Source organism: Hippichthys cyanospilos, chromosome 15 (assembly GCF_059441005.1).
Source record: "Hippichthys cyanospilos isolate Australia breed blue-spotted pipefish chromosome 15, RoL_Hcya_1.0, whole genome shotgun sequence".
Taxonomy (NCBI): domain Eukaryota; kingdom Metazoa; phylum Chordata; class Actinopteri; order Syngnathiformes; family Syngnathidae; genus Hippichthys; species Hippichthys cyanospilos.
In genome coordinates, this window is record NC_142383.1 from 8,032,575 (window position 1) to 8,058,297 (window position 25,723).

The 25,723-nt window shown below is 39.7% G+C and overlaps 1 protein-coding gene across 2 annotated transcripts in view; it reads left to right on the plus strand.

Annotated features, from left to right (window-relative positions):
- Positions 1–25,505, plus strand: part of ctif (CBP80/20-dependent translation initiation factor) — a 45,334-nt gene extending 19,829 nt beyond the window's left edge. The window contains exons 8-14 of one of the 2 annotated variants that reach the window (XM_088435666.1): positions 784–860; positions 5,771–5,845; positions 8,454–8,961; positions 10,158–10,448; positions 13,130–13,285; positions 19,167–19,220; positions 21,563–25,505. In XM_088435666.1, coding sequence (XP_088291792.1) covers positions 784–860; positions 5,771–5,845; positions 8,454–8,961; positions 10,158–10,448; positions 13,130–13,285; positions 19,167–19,220; positions 21,563–21,787 — 1,386 coding nt within the window. In that variant the 3' untranslated portion in view covers positions 21,788–25,505. The remainder of the gene's footprint in view (positions 1–783; positions 861–5,770; positions 5,846–8,453; positions 8,962–10,157; positions 10,449–13,129; positions 13,286–19,166; positions 19,221–21,562) is intronic. The other variant, XM_088435665.1, reaches the window with a different exon arrangement.
- Positions 25,506–25,723: the final 218 nt, after the last annotated feature.

The following is a 25,723-nucleotide window of genomic DNA, read 5'->3' on the forward strand; positions in this document are numbered from 1 at the left end:
TGTCAATGTCGGCGTAATTAAGTCATTTGTTTTAGATGGATATTGAGCATGATTTCACAACAATGTAGAGTTCTTTGTATCATGAGTCGGGATCAATAGTTGCAGTAGGATGGCAAGTCAAGTTGTTATGTTGCCAGGGACACCTTAAAAATAAAAGCGTACCAAGGCATTTTTGATTTTATGTTATTTGGTAAAGTAAGGCATATTTTGAAGGTGGCCTTCTTCCGGCATGTTTTATTGTCATGAAAAGCATTCAAACTTGTTGCTGCGATTGATGTGTAAATTTTTTCCCGAAGAAGGAAAAAAAAAAGCCTCAACCAAGGTACAAAAGTAACTAGAGGACTCTTTCAGCCATGTCACAAAAAAGTACTTTGATAAAAACTTTACTTGCCAGGCACTTTGTTACCGGAAACATATGAAACATATCTAGAGTTTATGCCTTGTGCTGTTATTCTTTGTGTATGTCTGAAAACAGCATACTGAACTAAACCTTTTTAGTTATTTAGCAGTACCTGTTTTTGGCACCCTAGACAAATTTTCTGATGGAAATGCAAACAAACTGTGTATTATAACCGAGCTGCAAGACCTTTTTCTAATGGGATAAATAAAGCTTGTCTACTTCCTATTCGATTTAAAGCAGACCCAAGAGCAAAAAGGTTTTGGGTGTATCATACACAAAGTATGTTTCTAATGCACTTTTACATGTATAGAAAATTTTCGCTCAGTGATCTAGTGCACGTTGCTGGTTTGACATCAGCTGTCTCTATGATTTGTGCTTAACAGATCTTCCCACCCCTTCCTAATGAGGCTGAGATCGCGCACACCAAAAAACTCTTCCGACGCAAGAGGAACGACCGACGGTAATGACGCATGGAAGTCCACATACGCACACACTCCTGGGAACGTTTTCATACAATGAAGTCAGATCTCAAGCAGCCAATATTTGGCCTTAACTGCTCTCGGCTGCCAAATAATGTCCATGTAGGAATGCAGACTGCAGACAAATAATAAAACAGACACATTCAAGTTTTTTTGTTGTTTTTTTTTATATATTAAAACATTCTTTATTTTGACTTGAAGTTTTTGCTGGCACATGTTCTCTTATTGTATACACAATGAAATCTGATTTGTGACTTCATTGAAAGCAGCTTCTTGAGAGTAGAGGACAGGCTGGTGGGAACCTAATTCTTTTGGTGCCTGCCCTGATGTCACTGGAAAATGTTCTCGGGTTGCTAAGCAACCAGGATAGGGAAAATATTTGTGTTGTATTTTTGGTAAGAACAAATTAAATTTTGCTAAGTACCAAATGGACAACATAAGGTAGAGAAAATAATTGGCACTGTTGAGAGCTATTGTGTTCATGGCAATGGATTTTCTGCAAAAAAAAAAAAAAGAGGAAAAAAACAAACACTTCATGTTTCCAAGCACACTTTTATCCATGTTTATGTTCGTTTTATGCACCGTTGACACCAAGGCAACGCCATTGACTCATTATCGTAGTCCCGACTGTCAAGACACTTATGTCAGAGCTCCTTCTGTCGAGGGATCGACCGCAATTTGGTTGACCGAATAAGTCAGACCACTCTGCCTTTTTTTGTATTTTTGAGTCATAGCAAGGGAAAAACACATTTCAGAAAGTACAGTGGAACACCTACATTGAAATGCCGTCATTTTGGATGTCAACCTATGAGCTTTTGGGTAGAAATATGCATTGAAAATGCAACAAGTTTCAATTGATATGAGCAAATGTCTTGATAAGCCCTTATTAGTTTTTGTGTGTGTGTGTGTGTGTGTGTGTGTGTGTGTGTGTGTGTGTATATGTGTGTGTAATTGCAGATTTGGTAGTTGTGAGGGCAGACCAAGAGAAAAAAAATGTAGTTGGAACATGCAGCATGGACGAACCTTCAAAAGTAATTCAAATTACAGTAAGACATTTGCTGTCTGTTAGCCCTGTTCACTAGTTAGACATTGTAAAAATTGTAACTCCAAAATTATTTTCCATAGAATAATGAATAGTAGCCTGATCTTTTGTCAAAATTTAGGCAAAATACACAATTTATTGTCGTTACGTTTTACTTTTTATGCATATGTAGAATGGTTATAGACAAACTCCAGAATTCTCACTTACTTTACTTATTTGTGTCAATCAAAACCAAACTTAAGGGGATACTTTACTTATTTTGCCATTTTCAGCAGGAAAAAGTGAATATTTTGTCAATATTTCATTTTATGAGGAAATTATATTTCATATTTGAATTTTAATACCTTAAAAAATATGTTTTTTCCACTTATGGACCACTGAGTGACATCACGTGCGCAAGGTTCAGGTAACAACACTTACCTGGTCATGTGACTTTTGCAATTGAGTCGTGAGTGGTGATCAGCAAGGTATAAATTGTACATCAATGATTTAGTTAAAACAATAACTAGAGACAAAATCTTGTCTTTTTACTTCTGAAAATGGTTAAACAAGTATACAGACGATGCTTTACATAAGAACGAGTTACGTTTAGGGCGCCCGTTCGTTAGCTGAAGTTGTTAGTCATAAAAATCTGGTGGAAAAAAATGAACGTCAATCAGAAAAAACATAACATGGTGTTTATTACATCAAATGCTACTCTGGGAGGGAAAAGCTCAAATTTACCGTTATCACTGTCATGCTTCCGGGAGGTACTTGTGTGCCAAGACCGTTTGCATTATACGCTTCTTGCTATGGTCCAGTTTATTTTGAAGCAATGACTGGCCTCTCAGAACATTACCGCGTGCCTCTCAGGACATTTCTTGCCTAACCAAAATGAAGAGAATTGGAGAATTGGCACATCTTCCAAGCGTACTGTACAGTATTTCATAGCACTTCTGGCCAATCCCTATTAGTTTCTGACAGTTAAATGTGTCTATCCTGCCTGCATCAATTTAGTCTTTGTTTCGCGATATCACTGCAAAAGAGCTGAGCTTTATTGAGTACCCCTGCACTGCACTATCAGCGGAAAAAAGACATACTGGGCGGAAGGTTTGATTATGATGCCAGCGCCAATGTTGGTATCACAGAAAATGTGCTAAGTACAAAAGCTGACTTTCAGCTAACTCTGCTCGTATCTCTGAATGTTTGCAATCAATTGGAATTTTCAAATGTACAGTAGCATAGCAAGACCATAATTTTGATGTTTTAGTTAGGGTTGTTTGATATTGCTTTTTTTTTTTTTTTTAATCCAGACTTAACGCTATTATGCATACTCAAATCTTGAATACAGCTACCAAACTAATGCCACGTGTAATTGTTTTAGACCTACATATGCCAATATAGCATTTTCCTTAAAATTTCATGAAATTAATGGCATTTCTAGTACACGATCGTAAAACTGCTCCAAAGACTGTCTTAGTATTGGCTGCCATCGTGGGTGCTGATTCCTTGATAAAAGGCGAGGTATCAAACCAAAACCAATACTAGCTAATCTCTAATTTTAGTTTAACAGTTTCTTTTTATGTTTGCATATAAACTAGAATTTTAAAATGCCCCCGAAGTGTTAAAAAGTTTGAGAACGTTATTCTTTTTTTGTTGCGGTTCATTTTTTATGTTTGTATGGGAAGCAAGCAATGTCAAATTTTACATCAAACATGGCCTTATAGTTGAAGGTTTTATGATGATTGCCATTTGATCTGGGCGCGGATGCTTTCCATGTCCATGATTTCCTCTTTGGGAAAAATGTATTTCAAATCCAAACAAATCAGTTTGACAATCATCAACAACAACCCTAAGTGGTTTATTTTATTTATTGTGGTGGGGGGTTTTTTGTTACTTCTAAAAGAATCACCGCAGGTCATTTGGAGATAATGCAAATGTTGAGTACACCCTCCTCTACACGTGCATTGTAAAGGAATTTGTGAATGGGTATTTTGTTGAAACGTACTGCATATAATTAAAAACGCACACAGGAGCAACCTGTTAAATACTCAACGGCAAGCGTACCTTATGATATACAGTACATGTGTGTTCCATAAGGCACTACACTGTAGTAAGAGAAGGGAAGGGGAGGCACTACATGTGTTTCTACTTTAGATGGCACGTCAAGCAGGGCTGAAATTAGTTGTGATTTACCGGAATGTACTGCTCAGACAGAAGGGGCAAAGTACGACTCAATATGCAACTCTTAAACATGTTTTTTATTGTGTTGCTTTTGTCCAACTGCACTCGTCTTTGGACAATTCTTTTGTTCTTGCATGGAGAAGATGCATTGAGAAGTGAAGTTTTCTGTGCTCCATTCATGTGCTGTTTTGGCTTTTAACTGCCAATAACAGTCAGTGTCTGCCTTCAAGATCCTGTAACATACCGTAAGCCTCTTTGACATAGAAATGTTGCTAGAATGCCCCTGTAAATACTGAATATCCTCAGGCTGTGTAAACGTATTGCATTGTTCTGTTCTCAGTGTTCTGGTTACAAGTATCTGCCTTTCATACCGAACAAAAATGTTGGAGCTTTTACACAGTGTTGTATTCCTCAGATAAGGCCAGAAGTGGGAAAAATCGGCAAGTTATCGGCAATTTGTCAATTATACAGAACAATGGTACAAGGGGGGAAAAAAAATCTGAAAAATGATCATGTTTTACAGGCAGTGAGAAAGGGTCTTTACATTTAGCCGTTGTCTGGCAACCTTAATAGCTGTGATACTTCCTCCAAAGGTGGAAAAATTAACTCCATCCCCCAATTTTGTGCCGTTTCTGTTCATTCAAAACTGAATATTGGTTTACTGGCTTTTAAGGTGAGAATTTAAGTCAACTTCGTCCCTCCAGTTTGTATAAGTGCCCTTTAGTTGAAAAGTGAGACGCAAGAAAAGCAGGAAGATGTCTTTCGCAAGCTGTGTGAAATGGGCAAAACACACTGACTGATAGATGTCAAAATGTATGTTGACTTTGTCCTTTCCATTTTGTGTCTGTGCCCCTCATGCATAATAGTGACACAGAATGACAGTGAAAAACGTCTGCTTTGACAGGCAGCGTTAAATAGGTTGACACCTTTCATAGACAATTCTGATTCATAAACAAGCATATCGTGGTCTTCTAGTTCATTTGTATTTTCATTGTAGACAAATGCCATATTCATCATCCTAATATTGTAACATTGAGGCCGTACCGCTAAGGCTCAATAAGGCAATTCTCACGCTCATTTGAAGCACAGCGTGTAGTGTTCAGTTTGAAGTTTTGACCATGTTATTGACTACCTGCCTTAAAACCGCCCCACGCCACCCGGGACAATCATTTTGTCTGGGTCAGCCAATGGTAACCAATAGCAGCAAACCTGATCAATCACCATTTTTAATCAGCTTTAATCCATGATTCATTCAGCGCTACAGTCGCCGTGGCTACCTTCATTTCCTCTAGTTCATGGTTAGGCAACTCCAGTCCGAGAGAGCCACTATCCTGCATGTATTCGATGTCTCCCTTCAATAACGTCAAATGATCAGGATTGTTATCAGGGTTCTGCAGAGCTTGCTGATGAGCTGATTATTTGAATCAGGTAAGATGTAGGAGACAAAGACATGCAGGTGTGCGGCTCTCTCGGAACGGGATTGCCTACCTCGGCTCTAGTTCTTTGCATGTTGTTCATGACATTGTTATCAACCTGTAGTTTTATTTGTCTCTTTTTGCCTCCTTGCTTGCCTCTCCTACAAAAAAATCCTTCTTTTAAATTATTCTTCCACTTAATGCACTCATCTACGCATCTCTTCATCCTTCCGTTCACCCACACTGCCGCGCACCCCTCTCCTGCTTTTAGAGCGGTAGATCGCAGCGACCGGTTAACCATACTTCTGCCCACCGGCCCTGGGGGGATGCGGCACGTCTATGCCAGGTTAGTCTTGGAACGGGACACGACATAATTCCACTGTCCTGTAAAAAGTTTGTATCGTCATCTTTTAAATTCTTCATATTATGTTGCTTTTGAAGATAAAATATTTCCTTCCAATAAGGAGTTGCTTGCTTTTTGTTGGACAATGACAACAAATTATTTCTTATGTAATCTCACGCAGACCTCACACTGGGATGTTGATCAAACATTGGATCGCCACCAAAAACGACTAATTTGTGCACTTTTGTGATAGTGGATTTAGGGGAAAGAACTGTTGTACATGGACCAAACAAAGGTTACTTAAAGTTTTGCTTGAATTCAGTTCACTCGTATGGGGGCGGATCTTTAGCTGATAATAACAACATTCATGCATTTGAGTTTCCAATTTGGTACTGATCCAATTTAGGATTTGTTGTTGTGGGGCTTGGAAAAAGGCTTTTTATCTTGATCAGCCTCTGCTTGGAAAAACCCATCAGCTTAGACAACATCAAACAAGTTAATTATGATGTCTACATTGATGGTACAAAACACATTATGCTGAAAATACTGCTCGATTTAATTAGCCGATGGCTTCTGAGACAACCGAGCTTGCATGTAGGCAACTTTGAAAGCTCATCAGTGGCCTCAGTTGTTACGATTTCATCGCAAATACCCCGGCAGTGATATGACTGATGGACAGTCGGCGCGAGCAATACCGCCACCGAGCTCGGCCATCATTAAATATGATTAACGTTTTATTACCATCTCATTTTCACCCCTCGCCTCCGGCGCTTTGGGGAAAGGTTTACGAGACGTGCGTCTCTACTAACAGCTGTCGTAAAGATCAAATTAATCATTAGCGTGAGCGAGATATTGTCCTACTCAACTTTTGCAACGTCTCCTATGAGCGGCACGTGGCTTCCCGATTGATTCTAATACCTCGACCTCTTTAGTCCCATTAAACACGATTTCGCCATTTCTGTCGGTCGGCATTACAACTGATTGGGATTAGTCACGTAAAACCCCGGTGGAAATATCGAAAAGCAGCTTTGTAGCCGTCATTTCGTTGAAGGAGGTGAAGAAAAGCGCGGCCGCTCCCTGCTCAGCTTAACGAACATCCTTCTCGGAAAGCCGTTGAATATTTGAGGCAGTTGTTTGCTCACCACCAGATGAACTGTCTCCCAACCTCCCCGGGAGAGTGGATCCGAGGTGCCAGAAAGGACGTACACCCAATGAACGCATACAAAGCGGCCTATAAATATAATGCATTTGCATTTACTTAGGCTGGCGCTTTTATGAAGTGAAGAAATACTTTAAAGTAAGCAAAATTCTAAAACACAAGGCTGTTTGATGTCTTTTAAGGAAGTTTCTCTCTTCTTCAAATGTAACCTCCTTACCTTTTAGACTTTACTTATTCCAGGCGTTTTTCAGCTAAAAACATTGAGTATATGGGGTCCTCTTTTTTTTTTAAATGTAGCTTAATTTTTTTGGTCGCAGCCTAACCATACTTCACACACAAGTCAGAATATAACATGTACTAAAGCAACTATAGTTACTGTTTTGTGTTGTTTTTGCGTGGCTGTAAGTCAAATTGTAACCAATCGTTCTCAAAGATGATAAAATGAACCTACTGCTACTTGCTTTAGGATTTAAGCCTCTATCCCACTGAGGGATGAACATTGGCGAGTGTCAGCAAAGATAGCAACTCTATTGATGTAGTCAGGGTTTGTTCAGGATGGCAAACGTTCGCCTTTAAGAACTTTCCAAGTAAGATGATTAGCAAATCTTCAACGAAGACCTCCATTTCAAACAAATTGGGACAGGTCCAAAGATGACTACCCTTGGAAGACTTATGAGAATGTTTGAATAATTGACAAGATAGGAGATGATGTCCGGGAGTTAACGCACACACACACACGCACACACACACACACACACACACACACACGGCATGTGCTTTAATTGGACAGCCATGATCTACTGTATGTAACCACTGAAGTCAGAGGTAGACTTATACTCGTTTTTTGTAAAATTCACTTAAATTGAAGTTAAAAAAAATAAAAAACGGGTTGGGAGGGGGTTCCACTTATACGTGAAGTTGACTTACAGTACCGGAAATACGGTAAATCAAAACAACTTTTACTTAACCTTTAAAAAAAACAAAAACTATTATCTGACCGCCAATTAGTGTGTGGTCTAATACCAAAGTGAATCACTAATCTATGGCAGTCAACAGCTTAGTTTTTGACCTCTTCTAAGCAAAATACACAGAATAATGTGCACGTTGCTTGTTTAAGACAACAAAGTCAGTTAACTTATCGTTGCATTGTCAGACTCCATGTAGCTGTACCTTTAAACAAAATGGAGCTGGCAGAGCAAAAGCAATGGCTGTTTGTGTTTGCTTGGACAGAAGTAGATAATAGGTTACCTTTTCAGAGCTGGTGTGGTTAATCTCTCAGACCATATGGCAGTAGCTTGTCAAGCACAAAGAGGTAGTACAGCAGTAAGACTCTGCGGGATCAGACAACCTTACAATGCATCCTCATGTAAGGGGTCGTACTTAAATGACGACGTTTGCAGTTGTGATGCGACATCACAACCAAGCTAACCATAACATCGCTTTCCATTCCAGGAGACAACAACGGGCTCAAGCAGGCAGTAAGAACCAGTCTCCATCACCGCAACACCAGTGGGATCAGCAGTCACCTAGCCCAACAGAAGCGGGAGACAACCGAAACAACATCCGGTCACCTCGCCAGTATCAAGGCGGACATGGACAACGTCAGGGCGGACCCCCGCACGGATACAGCCAGACCCGCCGCTGGCACCCAAATCAGAAAGGCCCGGGAGAACACAGCCCTTCTGGTTGTGACAAAGGACCACCTCTTAGAGCAACCAAAGAGACGGAGAATGTAAAAGTGACAAGCGACAAGCACACACGACAGATGGAGGAGCCTCGGGACTGCAAGAGTCCCGCTGACTTTCCCAAGGCTGAGTCAGCACTGGATGCGAACGCCGTGTCAGACGTGACAGCCTGCAAAGAAAGCCCCAGCTCATCAGGTCAGGGCCCGTCCAGGGAGCCCCAAATCAGCTTGCTGCCATCGTCCAAGGAGAGGCTGCAGAGGAGACTAAAGGAGAAGGTATGAGAAAGCTGCTTACTTCCTGTCCTTCACTATTAAGACAATCAAGATTGTGTACATGCATGTGCGTGTTTGCAGGATTTTTTCATCTTTACCACACACATTTCTATGCTTTAGTCATTTATCCAGTTTTTTGATTTGACTCATGTTGTATGACTCAGCTGTGTTCTCTTGAGGCTTGCCTGCTCAGAAATGACAGCAAAGCCACAATTCATCATCATTAATCTTCAGTGACGCCTCTTCAGCTGTTTTCATATTTACAGTATTTGCTTGGTGCTGTAATGTAATTACGTTATAGTAATTTAATTACAGTACATGGTTTGCATCTATTATTTTGGTCTCAAATTGTTTTTGTTTTATTTTTCACTTTACGTCCGGACAATTCTTGAATGCCTTCTAGAAGTCCTTGATGTTTTTACCAGGGCATCTCTGTCAGTTTTGGAAATGGCAAAGATTCTTAAACTGTGGCAAAATGCTGTATGTTATACCTATTATAAAAACATTTTTGTTGAAGCTCTAAAAAAGTAAACACATGTATGTAATAATTAAACCTGTTATGTATTTAAACAGATATATTGCCACATCCTGTTACCGGATATTTTTAAACTTGCTGATCGGCTATCGTGCTCAGTCTCAACAATCCTGATCATGCAAAGTCTATTTTATATAAAATAATCATTTTTTTTCTTTTTTTTTTGCATGAATCCCAATTTTTAGGCCCAAGTACCTAGTAAGCTGAAAACCTTGGGTCAGAATGAATAACCCAGAAGACAACACAAAATTGGATTGTTTTGTTGTTTATTCATTTTGGATGAACTTTTGGGAATAAATGAATGATGCAATAAGTAGCATTTTGCTTCCGTTTTTTTTTTATTGTTGTGATTATTATTACAATTTACGATTATTACTGACCCAACAGCTATAAAATATAGGTACATACATATCTCCAGTCTCAATTTGACCCAACTGTTTTTAGAAGATAGCTGTTAACTTTCAGGATTTGAATTTGATGCTTCCTATGTGGAGCTTGCATGTTCTCCTTTGCTTATGGTTGTTGTCCAGGTACTTTTGTTTCTTCCCATAAGCCAAAAACTTTCATTTTACATTCACTGAAAAACTGAATGTGACTGAATGGTTTTAACCAACCAAACCTGGGTGCAGCTACTATGTGTAACTAAACTCTTATGTATCCTCAGGAGGAAGCGTTGGAGACGATGGGTGCACCTAGCATGGACCGCCTGCTGAGGTTGCTCAACAGCATGAGGAGCAACAGCAGTGGCGTGGAAGAGCAGCTGGTCTCTTTCATGGAGGAGGCGCAGAGCTCAGCGCGCTCCGAGGAGTCCCTGACCCAAGTTGTGAGCACTATCTATGACAAGGCCGTGTCAGACCGAAGTTTTGCTGCCACCGCCGCCAAGCTTTGCGACAAGATGGCACTCTTTATGGTGGATGGGACCAAGTTCAGGTCCCTGCTTCTCAACCTATTGCAGGTAATCTGTTTTCTTACAGAGATCAAGTAAAAATGATTCAGAACTTATTATGCATTTACAAATACAGTACCCAAATTATTAATGGTTGGTTAATGAATGGCTTATAATGGCCATTTCTCCTAAAGGCATGATCTCTACCTTCTGGGTTGGCACTAGGACCTCAACTTCTTTGCTTGATTTAGTTTAAGAACACAATGGAATACCGATGGTGCAGTGGGAGTCAGAGGAGGCTGACTTGGTGTGAAGGAAACATAACATTTGGACCCTTAAATGTCATCTAAAGACAGCGTGGACATGTTTGTCTCAGTTCACCACCTCAGGACACTTTGCTGTCTTTTATGAGTTGTCGGACTCGCTGGAGCTGAGAGAGGAGTGCGCTGATGGCCTAGAGAGACCAAGGGGGGCAGTGGTGGCCTTGTACTGAGGCAGTGGCCCGTGGTGTCGTGGGTGAGGAGAGACAGTTGCATGGGGAAGCGCAGAGATCATAAGGGCCAAAGGAGGCCTCCGGGGAACAGCTCAGGAGTTACTTTCTTTGAGGATGGAACAATAGTACGACTTTAAAAGGTGACAAGGAAGGGTAAGGATGAAAGGGGGTGGCACTGTCTTTAACCGGTGAAATATGGATAAAATGGATATTGGGGTTTTGAATAATATTATATTTCATTTGCATTCATCTTTTCGTGATCTTGTCCTTTCATTCGCCCTTTTTTTGAGACCTTTTGACATTTTGCCTCAAAACACTGTAAATGTCACCCGTGGATTCATGGCAGCGCTGCTTAATGATATGATTTCAAGGCTCCCCCTTCTGTCAATAGGGGCGACAATTATGCCGTGACCACACTGCTCATTAGCCAAGACGTCGATTGTCACACGTCTTCTTCAGGCGAGCTTGGCCTTTTCAACCCAGCTTTGTTTATCACCTCTGCTTGACTTGAGGGCTAATGCTCCGCTGCATGCATGCGGGTTATTAGAAGAAAATGTCAGATGTCACACCGGTGGATGTGGGACTCTTCAAAGTTTTCCTTTCACTTGTGGTGCAACATGTGTATAACTGTGCTTCAACCTATATTAACTCAAATACTCTTATGGTTCACTGGCCGCCACTTTTGCGGCGCATTGGTATTAGAAATGCATCAAATTTGTATCAGGTTTTTAAATGTAAGGCTCATAAGTTTATCCGTTCACCACATACAAAAACTACCATTGCGTATGTTAACAGATACTGCTTACATATTTTCGGGAAGTGTTAAATGACCACGGGAGAGTAACTTACAATAGCAGTTAAGGACATCATCTGAGATTTGAACACATTCAAATCGGAGGAAGGTTAGCAACTCAACAGATGAAATAGGGCAATTGTCAAATTATAGCAATGGGAAATTTGATTTAAAGTTTTGTGTCATTTAAACCATGATTTACCATTTGGCGTGGCGGTGACCAGAAAGTTTTATCGTCTAAATTTTGTGAAAAATGCTTTAGTAGAATATGTAGGAAGGGTAATATTATGTATTAGAAGTCTCACTGTTATCGGTTCTTGGTATCAGTATCAATGACTACTTAAGTGTACTCATACACTGGTCTGAAAAAAAAGTGCTAAGTGATATTAAAGTAGTATGGTACAGTGCTCTTGTTTCCTGCGTCCCCGCGTAGCATCATTTTTGATAGGAACGCATACTTTCAAATCAATGTGCGTCTACCGGACGCAACGTTTTTTGTAGGGGGGGTTGGGTGGGGGGGTGGGGTGCCAAAAAATTGTTTCATGTAACAATAAGGTTTCTCATATACAACGATTTAAATCAATTTAAAATGTCACTCTATCAATTAAAACAAAAAAATGATACACTTTCATAGACAATACTGACTCATAAGCAAGCATATCGTGGTCTTCTAGTTCATTTGTATTTTCATGGTAGACAAATGCCATATTCATCATCCTAATATTGTAACATTGAGGCCGTACCGCTAAGGCTCAATAAGGCAATTCTCACCCTCATTTGAAGCACAGCGTGTAGTGTTCAGTTTGAAGTTTTGACCATGTTATTGACTACCTGCCTTAAAACCGCCCCACGCCACCCGGGACAATCATTTTGTCTGGGTCAGCCAATGGTAACCAATAGCAGCAAACCTGATCAATCACCATTTTCCCACGATCTTAAATCCATGATTCATTCAGCGCTCCAGTCGTCGTGGCTACCTTCATTTCCTCTAGTTCATGGTTAGGCAACTCTAGTCCGAGAGAGCCACTATCCTGCATGTATTCGATGTCTCCCTTCAATAACTTCAAATGATCAGGATTATCAGGGTTCTGTAGAGCTTAGTGATGAGCTGATTATTTGAATCAGGTAAGATGTAGGAGACAAAGACAAAAAAATGATACACTTGCTCTATGCTATTGTTGCATCCTCATTTCCTGGAGGAAATTCGTCCCATCCTTATTGAATGCATTCTTGTTGCATTTTGCATGATGGACGAAAGCCACACAGCTATGAATTTTGAATTTAGATGCAACGTTTCATTCATTGTCTAGCGAACAAAGTTTGACCATTACGGTTGTAGTGATGTGTAAGAATTAAAAGTGGCTTTTCTCTTTATGAATTTGCATTATCTATATTAAGCTTTCCTTCATATCCTGCCCGTTACGAGAAAATCAATCAGGACTCACGCCCGTTTCCAATCCACAGAAGGACTTCACCCGCCGAGAGGAGCTCCAGCGATCAGACGTGGAGGTGTGGTTGGGCTTCATCACCTTCTTATGTGAGGTATTTGGGACCATGAGGAGTTGTTCTGGGAAGCCCTTTCGGGTCTTGGTGTGTCCCATCTACACTTGCCTGCGAGAGGTGTGTATTGTTTTCCCGGACGGGATGTTTGCGATTATGACTTTGACTTGAGTACAAACCTAGGTGTAGGAACAGAACTCAGTTTTAAACCTATGGTTTAACACTTCATCAACCTCTCAGCGGCTGGCATGATAAGCTAATGTTTGAAGCCTACATCAGCACTTAGTGTGTTTTGTCAAACCGTACTAACAGATTGACTCAAACACTGGACTCAATTATATTAAATCAAAGTCCTTCTGCTCCTCCACCACATTACTGTCATGACACCAAGACTCTCATTAATGCTGGACAGAAATACTCGACAACTATTGCAGGCTATTTTATTGAGTGACATTGAAGTGAGCATACAAGCCAGACAACCCTTTATGTAACTCCGTCATGTCAAATCGAAAAGGTAAGCAAAGCTTTGGTTTATAAAGACATTAGCTTTAGCTTCTGATAAGCAGCACATGCTTGATTGCCTAGTGAAGCCGATGAGGAGAGTGAAGGGGTGTTAATTTGTGTTTGAGGATGTGTCCTCTGCTTGCGCCACATACACAGATCCCCACACTAATGGGCATGTCTAATTTGCAGACTTGCTCCTTCCAAAAGGGAAAATGTAAACCATGCGATGTTTCAGAGGCTTGTGTGTGGTTTGCAACTAGCCTCATCATTCCATTTAGTTGTCATGGTAACAAAATACGCTCTTGTTAATGGCTCAGTAATCTGTAGGGTGGGGTAACCTTTGGCTCACTTGCTGGAAACACCACCTCTAAGCAAATTAATCCCAGCAATACAGAAATATTAAGCGTGCTGTAAGTATCGATCCCTGAGCTATTTGATGAAAGCTTGTCACATAATTTGTGAGTTTGTAACGTTTGTTTTATTTCACCTTTAAATGTCCCATTTACAGTCAACCATCCCCAACCACATGTTTCCAATAAGAAGAAAGCACTTAAGCGCCTATTGCACCATGAAAGTTCAGTTTCCTGTTTCCCGCCCTGACCCAGTCTAGACACTAGACACCGCAGAGTTTTTTTCGTTTGTGGCGCAACCCGCCAGGACGCCATCGCTTCCAGGAGAGCGCACGACTTTGGGTTTAACTTCTCATCAGCGGTTCACGACACCTTATGCGTATGCTCCTCTCTGTATCCATGGAAACCATGGGTCAGGTCACCACAGCAGAGCGACCACTGTACAGAAGGCGCCCTATTGAAAGGAGGAAGTGGAGGCGAGGGGGAAGAAAGAGAAGAGATGAGGGGAAACTGCGGGGAAAGACTGCGGTCAGGTCGGAATTTGCTACACAGGAAGTTAACTGACAATGTGACAGGTACAAGAACAGCATTTACTTCACTGTGCAGCACAAGCTCTAATAGATCATTTGCTTTCAATTTTTAAGTAAAAAATTGCAAATATAATTTGTTCTGTCCAAAACGTTTACTGTACAGGTATTAGCATCAGTTGTTTATAAAATTTCATTGTAAAACAATGCATTAAATTGGCCCAATTCAGTTTTAATCTCTTTTTATGGTGTATCGGACATGCAAAAGACAAGGATTATGATTCAAGACGAGTTTAGCTGAAGAATGGAAATCAGCTAAATCGTGATACTGATGTTTTGCAAATGTAGCAGAAAGATAGATTAGCTAGATTAGATTACAAAACATAGTATTTAACTCAGTCAGCCATTTTCCGACCCTTCTTTACCCTAACACTTGAACATGAATAAATACCTAGGATTGAATGTCTAGACATAAAAGATACGTAAAAACACGGATTTAAGACTGGAGGAGTTAATTGTGACGTTTGAGCAAGTTGTGCACAAGTTATGAATGTTAAGTTTACGTCAAGACTGATTTAAAATCATATGGATTGATTAATAATTAGTGTCTTAGCAGCGTCTTTGATAATGGTCAGATCAGCTGACTGATTACGGGCTCCTCTTTTGTATTACGAAAATGTGAAAATTCTATGTTTTAAATAGTAGGAATTAAAGTCTGTCATGTTTAAAATTAAAATCAAACCCTGTCAGAATAATCCAAAGAGGTTAAAAAAAAATTTCAACTAACACAAAGTCAGCTTTTGTTAACAGGTCTCTCTGTGTTCCCAGCTATTTTGATAAAGTCTCAGCAAGGACACACTTTAAACAACAACATTTTGAACAGTCAAATTTAAGAAAGTAAAATAAAGTTTTCATGGCTGTCACCAGTGTGCCCCTCTGTGATGGCGTCACAAAAAAAAAAAAAGCAAACCAACTGATAAAGTCAGCCGAACAGAAGTGGTTTTAGCCCTATTAGTGTCTGTTTGCATTCAAACACCTTCCCCCCTGCACCTGTTTTGCTGTCGCCCCCAGGGGAAATATCCGCTTATTGGCCGCTAAGTGCTCCGCTATGACCACCAGGCGGGTGGCAAGTGCTCATCCATTTAGTGCAGGTGCCGCACGGTGGGTTTGTTGATGCTTTTTCATTAGCAGCGGCACCTGCAGGAAGATACTACAGGGAGCAATGTGAATAAATTAAGCACCACTCTTGTACTAGTTGCATACAACGGCTATGAAATGCCCCCGAAATGCCAAATGCTACTTAACACATCACACCAATTCCCATAAAGCATGCATGTCATTTGGCATGCGGAGTGCAGCCTTAGAAGATGAATCGCCAGTTTTAGGATGACGTTTGAAGAAAAGCTAAACAATACTTTTCCCTGTTAGATTGTGTACATTTTTCCTCGGAGCGTAAACAGGAGAACATCACTAAGAAAGGGATATTTGTCTCTGAATTATTCATCAAGTATCAGCGTGTTGCCGCAGCAAAAAACACGGTACAGAAACAACTTCCTCTCGCGGTCGGCTTAAATACAGGCTTGATTAATTGATGCGTAGCCTGTTGTTGTGTAGGCGAGACGAGAAGAAAAAAAAAACACAACGGATTTGTTTTGCTTTTTAGATGCTTATCCTGTCACAGGAAACTCGGTTCTGCTGGAAAGACTCATCTTTTATTGAAGCCGGTGACCTGCATGTAGCATACTGAAGTACCAGTACATGAGTGAGGCAACATATACGTACTTGGTTTTCCGCTGCATGACCCTGCCTCTTATTGAACTCATTTCTCAATTGGCAAAAAGCAGTTTGTACCTGTTTGTACCCTAGTCACATTTTGAGCGGCCTTTTGGTAGCTAGCAAACATCATCCTAACATGTCTAGAAATTACAAAAATAATTAGAATTAGACCAATTGCTGTCCACAGATATTTGGCGTTTTGACGAATGTCGGCATCGCGCTTTTTTTGTTTTTAATTCTGATGCCCGATAATAGATCCTTAAATATATGTTAACTTTAGGAAATGGTTTATTTAAATTCATCAACTTCAGGGAACGGTTTATTTAAATTCATTGCCTTTTTGAAACATTATGCTGACCCTGGGAACACTCTGCAGCTTCTGTTTTTCTTTAAAACAAAAAAATGAGTTTGAAACAAAAATAAGCAAAATTTTAACATTTTGAAATATTGTAGAGCTTTATCTACTGTAGAAAACTACACAGAGCTATATACAGAAGTCTTCATTTAACCCTGGGAGCGCCCTGCACTTTTTATTGCAATTTTGCAACAAAAATGTATGATGTATAAAATTGTATTATTATTATTATTATTATTATTATTGTTGCTATTATTATTATTATTACCGCTATTTTTTTAAGTTTTTTTTTTTTTTTTTGCTTTGTGGAGACATTTATTCATTTCAAATCATCCAAATATCGGTTATTGCCCCCATGACTGCTAAAAATCAGAATCAATCCTGAAAAAAAGCCTATCGGTCTATCGCTACTCTGAGCGTGTCGGTTATCAGGTCAAGAATAGCCATAAGTTGGCCACTTACCTCTTATCGCTCAGTAAACATGGAACAATATTATGATTTAGATTAGTTATAGAGCGTTATAGTTAATAATCAATGATAACATTATAATTTTATTTGAAATCATGTATCTTTGTTCATTCATCTAGGCCAGCGTTTGTAGTGACAGGCAGAAGAATCAAACGCACTTCCTTGAGATGGCTGGAGGAAAAGAATTAACCAGTCTATTCACTTTTTGTACTTTTGTTTATGTATGTGCATTATCCTACAAAGATGATGAGAAAATCCATTAGGTAGCGCAGGTTCACTCGCAATGAAATGTCAATTGTGTGCTTTTAGTTGGGTACACTTCAGTGAAGTGCATGTGATGGAAAAAGACTAATACTTGATGAAACAGGCATGATCGCAGGTCCCGATGCCAGAAATAGTGTTGCTATGCAACTATTGGAAGCCCATTTGAAGTCATCCAACTTCCAACGCTCCCCGCACGCATGTGTGTTATTATTATACATGTTTACATCTCAGCTGGAAATCGCTGCATCCCATCACGGCGTTCTTTGACAATGTCATCAGTGAAATGTCATTTGTTCGTCAAACGCGCTGACGTTTGATCTGTGACAACGACGGAAACATGAGTATAAAAATGGATGTTCCCCAGTCACAGCCATCCTCCTTTTTTTTGTTTTTCTGATCAAATGTTTTGAATGCAGGAAGCTGGATTGGTGTGGGGGCAAAAACAAACTAAATGGGAATGACAGGAGATTCCCAAGGTTTTCCTAGCGCTATTATCTAACAACAAGCATGCACGCGGCTCCTGTCTTGTCACGGTGACACTGTGGAACTTTGTTCTTTTTCTATATAAAACAAAAGAAAAACTATCCACATGCAAAACATTCTGAATGTTTAACAGAAGAATTGATGATTAATGACTGTATTTGTGTTCCCGTAAATGTCTGCACAAGATCCCCCAGAGTACTCATTAGGAGATGGTCTAGCCTGAGTGGGATCGTCACGCTGTCATGGCGTCCATCCACATGTGCTGAGGCGACACGTAAATGTGTTCAATGACCGTTTGGAATATAGTTGCGATCACCATATGATCGCCGTTTGGCTGACATTTCTTTTCAAGGAGATGGAAATGCATTTTTTCGCTTTAAAAAGTTCCCAGATGTGACAAGCCTTTGTCAAAATACACAAAGTATCAAGAATTATAGACACACCTGCTTTCGTGTCTTGCTAAAATTAGCCTGCCTCGTGCGACTGTATCCCTCGCCTCATGTTTTGCTGGGCCAATGGCAAATCTAGCTTTTGTCAGCATGACAAGTGGAGGAACAGACTGGCCAAAAAAAGAAAACTGAGCACATATACAAACACAGTAAAAATCTTTTTCTTTATTGCAGCTCTGCCTACCTTTTGACTTTGGCATAATAGCCATCAATTCAACAAGCCAATTGTTTGTAATTGACCACATCTTTTAATGTAAAATTGACCTGAATTTGATTGGAGAGCTATATTTGAAAATAAGAATTTCTTTTTGACTGTTTTGTTGAGTGTAGCACAAAATTCACTCTAATCTACATTTTCAGCAAGCAGTATACTGTACTTCAACTTTTTTCCTTTTCTTTTCGTAACATTTTGACCCATGAGTTCTAGCATACAACTTTATATCATTTAAAAATATGTTTCAATATTCCAGCTTTGGTTATCAACTAAACTTTTGTCCGTTATATGCCAATTCTCGGATTTCATGTTTTAAAACGTCATTCTTTTATACTTTGACATACACGTCATGACAAGAATACAATGTGAAGAGAAACGTACACACTATTGCATCCTTTTTTTTCTTTTTGCTGATTTCAACACGTTTTCATTTTTTAAATATGTCTTTGTTCTATTTTTGATAGACTTTCTCATCATCTTAGTCTTTATTTTTGTACCATGTATTTCAGTCTTACAACTTAGTTCATGTAAAATATTTTTTTCTAGTTCTCTTGCAACTTATGTAGTCATTTATAAATCATCGACACTGCTTCTGTTCTTCATCCATGTAGCTGCTGCAGTCCAAAGATGTCAAAGAGGATGCCGTTCTGTGCTGCTCCATGGAGGTAAGGACACAAATTCCCAAACATACATTCATGTATGACATGTTTTCACAAAACTTAAACTATGTTATTGACAAAAATAAAAATTAACATCAGAAAAGACGAGCTAGCCACAGTGTTCCTGTGAAGCTACCGCAATGTCACAAAACCATTCCATCTTTTGTTCACAATGGTGAATGTGCTTTCTTACTGTGGAGAGAATTTTTGAACTACCGCTATGTATTATATATTGTTTTAAAGGGGATTTTATGGGGAATTAGAAATATACATACGCCTGATTTTGTGAAAACACATCACGTGTGTGTGTGTGTGCGCGCGCCTGTGAATGTACCTTATTCACAATTTTTTTATAATACATTTTTTGGCAATTATTTCACGAACTCCCATTTCAAATCTCAGTTTGAAAATCACTCCTCTAAACAAGTTGCTTATTAACCTCCATAACATAGTTTATTCAACCAGCGTCGCATTTATTCCGACGGCATGCTAGTTGTATGTGTATCCTCGCGAGTGTGATGAATAATAAAATAGCGTAGGTGCAGCAGAATTATAGATTAATTCTCTTTTTGACCATGTGAGGTTAAAAAAAAGAGGCATACTGGTAGTAACAAGGTGAATTTGTGCATTTGTAGCTTTCATTTTGAATTGCCAATCCAACAATTATGAAAAGATACAGTGACGTGATTTTTTTGTTTGTTTTTTAATCCATCAAAAAGTAAAGAACTAACAAAAACAAAGACAGGTTCTTTTTTTAATTCAGTTTTAGGCCCAGATTGAATATTTAATTTAAAAGAGCGCCTCCATATTAACATTCATTTGGTTGTGTGTATATGACCAGGATGTTTAATAATTTATGAAGTAAAGATATGCCAGCTTGCTAGCCACCATGATCTATCACTTAAACTCGACCAAATGAACATGAAAATCAGTTTTTGTCTCCTTAGCTGTACAGACACAGCTTGTCAGCAGCAGGTGTTTTGCAAATAGTTTGCAAAATAATAATTCTCCAAAATTGTTGATTCGCGAGTATGTATGATATATATTTTAATGTTGAGAGTAAGAATGATTCCACCTCAGGCCTTTGTTGAGAATACATGCCCCTGCAAAATGGGTTTAGTGTAAGAAAACAACTTTTGACTCCTTATCTTTGTTCATACTCATAACCTTTTTAACTTGAAATTGTTGCCGCCCCCTGCAATTCCAAGAAACAAAATTCAGATTTGCTTCAGGCGTTTAGAGAAGATTCCAAGGTGAAAAAACAGTTAGAGGAGAATCGTAAACAAGAGAGAACATGAACATCCTACCCCCTTTTCATCACGTCATGGCTCTGTATCTGACTGTTTCGCTGGAGTCTGGTCCAATCAGGTAGACTAAAGAAATTAACAAAAGTACAACTAGTCATTGCATCACTAGTCCCATTTCTAGTATTCATTATGCTCAAGAAAAGCTCAGTGATTCATTTTAATCCATAATTGAATTTATCCACATTTCCGCGCAATTTCCGACATGTTAAACACTCAATGTTGCACTTATTTCCTCAGATTTCACTTGTACTGGAAAGATAACCACTGAATAGTGAAACTAGCATAGGGTGACCAGTTTTTCAAAATAAAAGCTGAGACGAGACACATTTGCTGCTCGTTTTTAGATTTGGTTTCAGCCAAGAATTCTTTGCAGTCTGGTTATTACCATATATTTTGTAAATTGAGTGGACCACCACCATATGGTGCTCAAAGCGCTTTACAAAGGCACACATTCACACACCAATTGCAGTTGCGGCCACGCAGTGTCCTGCCAAGTCCACCGGAGGCAAATTAGGGTTCATATCTTGCTCAAGGACATGTCAACATGGTTGCCAGGGTCGAGGATTGAACCCACCACCTGGTTGGGAGTACTAGTTTTGTACTTTTTGTAGTACAATACCGAAGCTTGATAGTTTCCTTCTATTCAAAAAAAAAAAAAAAAAAATGTTGGTGTTTTGTGGGAGTTGGAATGGATGAATGGCATTCCGGAGGGGAAACTCCATTTGCGATGCAATTGATTTGAGTTCAAAGTCTTGTTACAGAACAAATTAAACTCATATGAGACTGTTACTTAATAGTTCTGTGCCCCCACTTCCTTCAGGAAACCTAATCTCTGAAGCTCACACGTAAGTCAAATTTTGACCCACAACCCAAAGTAAAGACAATAAACCGAGCGTAGATTAGGGCACTCTTAAATCAAAATTACCGCAGTAAGTACCAAATAATTGCATTTGTTCATTTCCAATTGAAAATGAAAAAGAAGACACATGGAATAAAGGTGCTGGTGTTGGCCGTCTGTCAGTTGTTCTTGCTCCTGTGCAGCTGCAGAGCACCGGACGCCTTTTGGAGGAGCAGCTGCCCGAGATGATGACGGAGCTGCTTGCGGCCGTGCGCGACAAGATGCTGAGCCCGGCCGAGTCGCCCCTGACCCGCTCCCTCCTCATGGAGGTAGTGGAACTCCGCGCGCACCGCTGGAACCCCCTGGAAGCTCTCACCACGCAGTACTACGACCGCACCATCCATAAACTCACCACGTCCACGGCCTAGACGAACCGTTTCAGACAAGCGACGGACTCATGATGTTTCACATGATGTTCGGGGCGCTAGGGGCAGTGTAGGACGGCAGCAGCCTGTCCGTTGGGACTAGAGAGATGTTGGGCGGGGGGGTCTTCATTGTCATCCGTCCCCTCCTCCCGTTCCATCCTCCAGCCCTCGTGGCTGATAAAAGACAGAAAATGAAGGCAGGGAGCAGACACGGTTCGGTCTGTCTGCACCGTCTGCCCTCCCCTCCGCAGGGAACCCCGGGTCAGGAGGTCTCGCCGCGGGACTCCAGCACGCCTACAGCAACCCCCATAACCCCCACCCTTTGTCTCCTCCCCTTAGCAGGAAGCCTTTTTTGTCGGGATGAGACAGCGGGCCCGCTGGGCCGGGCTGGGCTCGGAATACGGATCAGGCTGGCTCGAGTAGGGTGGCAGATGGCGGCTTGAGCCCTTGTGAGACCCACACAAACACACTCGAAACGCACACAATCAACACGCGCACGGCAACCCGCCATCGCCGCTCCTCGATAGAAAAGGGGAGACGTGGGGGGTCGTCAGCATTAGTGGAGCGTTACAAAAAACAGAAAAACACAGAGTGCGGTTAAACCTTTTGTTTTTGTCTCTCAAACCGTGCACATTCATAGTAACTGTTTTTTTTTTAAATATTTATTATAATCGTGATTGATTGATTTTAATGTCTTATTTTTACAATGAGTATTAGTGCCACACTGAAAACAAATAAATGTAAACATTACAAGATGAACGTTGTACCACTATGAAAGTCAGTTGTGAAATTGTGCCAATTAGCTCAATAAGGACGCAAGATTACGACAAAATAGTTATCATCGGAGATTGTAGTTTTAACACAATAATCCAGTTGTGAAGGTGCAAAATTAATGTTGATGTTCTGTGAAAAGATGTCATCACAGTGTTTTGTGAATGAAGCTGTAAAGCTAACTACGTTTACATGCAGTCAGTAATACTTTATGAAACCAGAATTTTATCAATATTTTATCAATATTGTTCAGGTTTTTAAAAACCTTGAGGTACAGTACACCGAATATGTGGTCATGTAAACACATTTGGGTTACCTTCTTTGATTGTGTCATTGATTTGTGTGCTTTGCAGGCTCTAACTACAGGGAATCCATTTTTTTCATCCAAAAAAAACCTTAAAACTTATGCCATTACGAGCATAATGCAATCTTAACCTGAATATTGACTGCATTTAAACATAGCCACATTTATGCGAATGAAGACAGAAAATTGTGTCTCAAGTTTTAATAGGACAATGAAGTAATAGTAAGAAAACAAGGTATAGTTATATTAGGAGAATGAAGTTGATAGGAAAACAAATTGTAAAGCTGTGACAAACCCTCTTGAGTTCAAAAAAAAAAAAAAATTCTCAAAGACTGTCTTAATGGCGTAAATAAAGTCGGAGCAATTTAAGAGATCAGCAGCCACTCATTCTCATTATGAACGTTCTTTTTCACTTTTCAGTGTGGCGCTAACGCTCTTGTTTTTAGGATTTTCAACATGTTCGTATGAGATCTAGCATCAGGCCCGATTGCACACGTTTGAGTTGTTTGCACTGTTGTAAGGCGCTTGGCTTTAAACAAAATGGATGAATACACAACATCCCTGCGGTGAAAGAAAATGATTGCTCAGCTAAAAAAAAATCAATAAAGAACACTTCCTTTTTAGGAAAAGAAACTAGGAAAAAATGTGGGTTGGCAAATGAAGTGTAGCTGACCTTGACTTTCAGCCATCTTTTGCTGGTTTTTGTGTTGAAGATTGACACTATTTGATCATTTTATTGTGTTTAAGGAATAATGACACTTATTCAACTGTGTATTTTGAAGACCACATAGCCAAAATATATCTATACGTAAATATGTATGTGAAGCTAACATGCTATGATTGGTCATGTAGCATCTGTAAATGGGATCTTTGTAACCTGTGCTCAATATATTTGCAAGTATTTAAAAAAAAAAAAAAAAAGGTTGAAGTTAGCACAAGAAATGTTCTGGGAAGATACCCAAAACATTTCTATCAGGATTTACTTAGCTTGTTGCTTTTGTGAAAAATCACTAACACAAACGAAATTCGGGGGCTGCACCGATTGGTCTCGAATAACCATCGTTTAATGGGACGGCCAGGATGTGTCGTGATCCTAGCTGGCTACACATTAGCATTACTAGCACCTCATATTTTTAACTGAAGTTTTAAGGTTGCAAGAAGAATTCGTACGTTGAGCGTGAAACCCCGATGTTTTATTTAGGCGTTTTGTTGTTTTTGTTTGTTTTTTACCACTAAGGGGTGCCGCTCAAAAAGTTTTGGCTGAAACGGGCATACAGTAGTGGAGCGTTCTGCATATTCGTAATATTCCACAAAAAGAAGTTGTGATTTTATAGGGGAAACGCCTAACGTTATGAGAATAACATTGTATAGTAATATGAGAAAAATTTAAAAGCTATGAAACAGTCCTAATATTACAAAAGTAAAGTTTGTGACACTACAGGGAAAAAGAACATTACAATACTAAAGATAAATAAAGATTAGTGGCAATTCTTCAGAATAGTCATAACCTTAAAATTGTTTTACAGAAAATTTTTGTATCAACTTATTGCAACAATTAAGGTGGTAAGGATGATGTTTTGTCGAGAAAAGTCAGAATCTTATATTTCAAGAAGAAATATTGGAATACTCTCAGAAAAGTTGCAGACCTACAAAATATTATAGCAACATGCATAATATTACAGTCAGTTAAAACAATAAAAGGAAAAAGTAACAAGGATACAAGAACCCATGCAATGTTCCAGGAAATAGTTGGAACATAATATGAAAAATTGTAACCTACCAAATGCTTGTAACATTAATGTATATGTTAATGTTACAGGGATAAAAGTAATATTACAAGAATAAAAGTGAAAAACTGCTTTGAATTTTGGCGACCTTTGCTCCATTCAATCGATAGCGCTAAAAGTCCGGAATGGAGACACCGTGACACAAAAGGGATGTAGCGGTCTGAAGACGTGGCAGTTCTGCACCAGTTGAGACTGCCAAATGGCCTTTTAGTTTTCTTTTTTTTCTTCTTTACGTTATTTTTAGTGCCTTATATTGAATTAAAGAGCGACAAGTAGCCCAAAAGCCAAATAAATCCGGCCTTACAGCTACATTTATCCTAGCTTAGCATATTACGTCCCGTATTCTTGCACCCCGAAAACACAGTGTACATGCTTGTGCTTACACATAGCGTGTTTTTTTTGTATTATTATTTTCTCTGTCTTGTATCAAGAATTCAGATCATGTGTCATAGAAACATCGTTACTTGATGATGATGTCATAATGATGGTAAATTTGTTTTTCCGTCTCGTTTTGTTCCTTAGCTTTCTATTTAAGTTAAGCTCATTTATAAGTGCGAGGAAAAAATAATGTTGTAATACCTAGCTTGAAGACAAGTGTGTAAGTGGTGAGATTACTATGGTTTGGTTCAGCAACAGAAGTTTTTGTTATGCAAAAAAAAGAAAAGAAAAAAAGAGGTGGGGTGGCGGCCACCCCCTCCTTGTTGTCTGTGCCCGTAGAGTCCCTTTTCCCCTCCAAACCGGTTTGCATATTGTCATGAATATTAAATTCTGGGGGCCTCCACTCGGGTGTTTGTTTTGCTTTTTCTTCCAGAACTCGTGGAAAATAAAGAAAACAGAACAAAAAGATGTGGAAAAACAAGTTTTGTTGCTTTGTGCTTCTACTAAAAACAAAAAGGCAGACGCTGACATTGTTTTCAGGGTCATTAGCGGCAGAAGCGCGTGACAAACGCTGCGCCGCAGTGGGTCGTTAAGCTAACAATGCAAGTCTCATTTACATGCCGGCCGTTACGGCGTCACACATTAGGGCACACGACACTTCGGGGCGGGGGTTCTAATCCCCGTCTTTAGGTAGTCCAG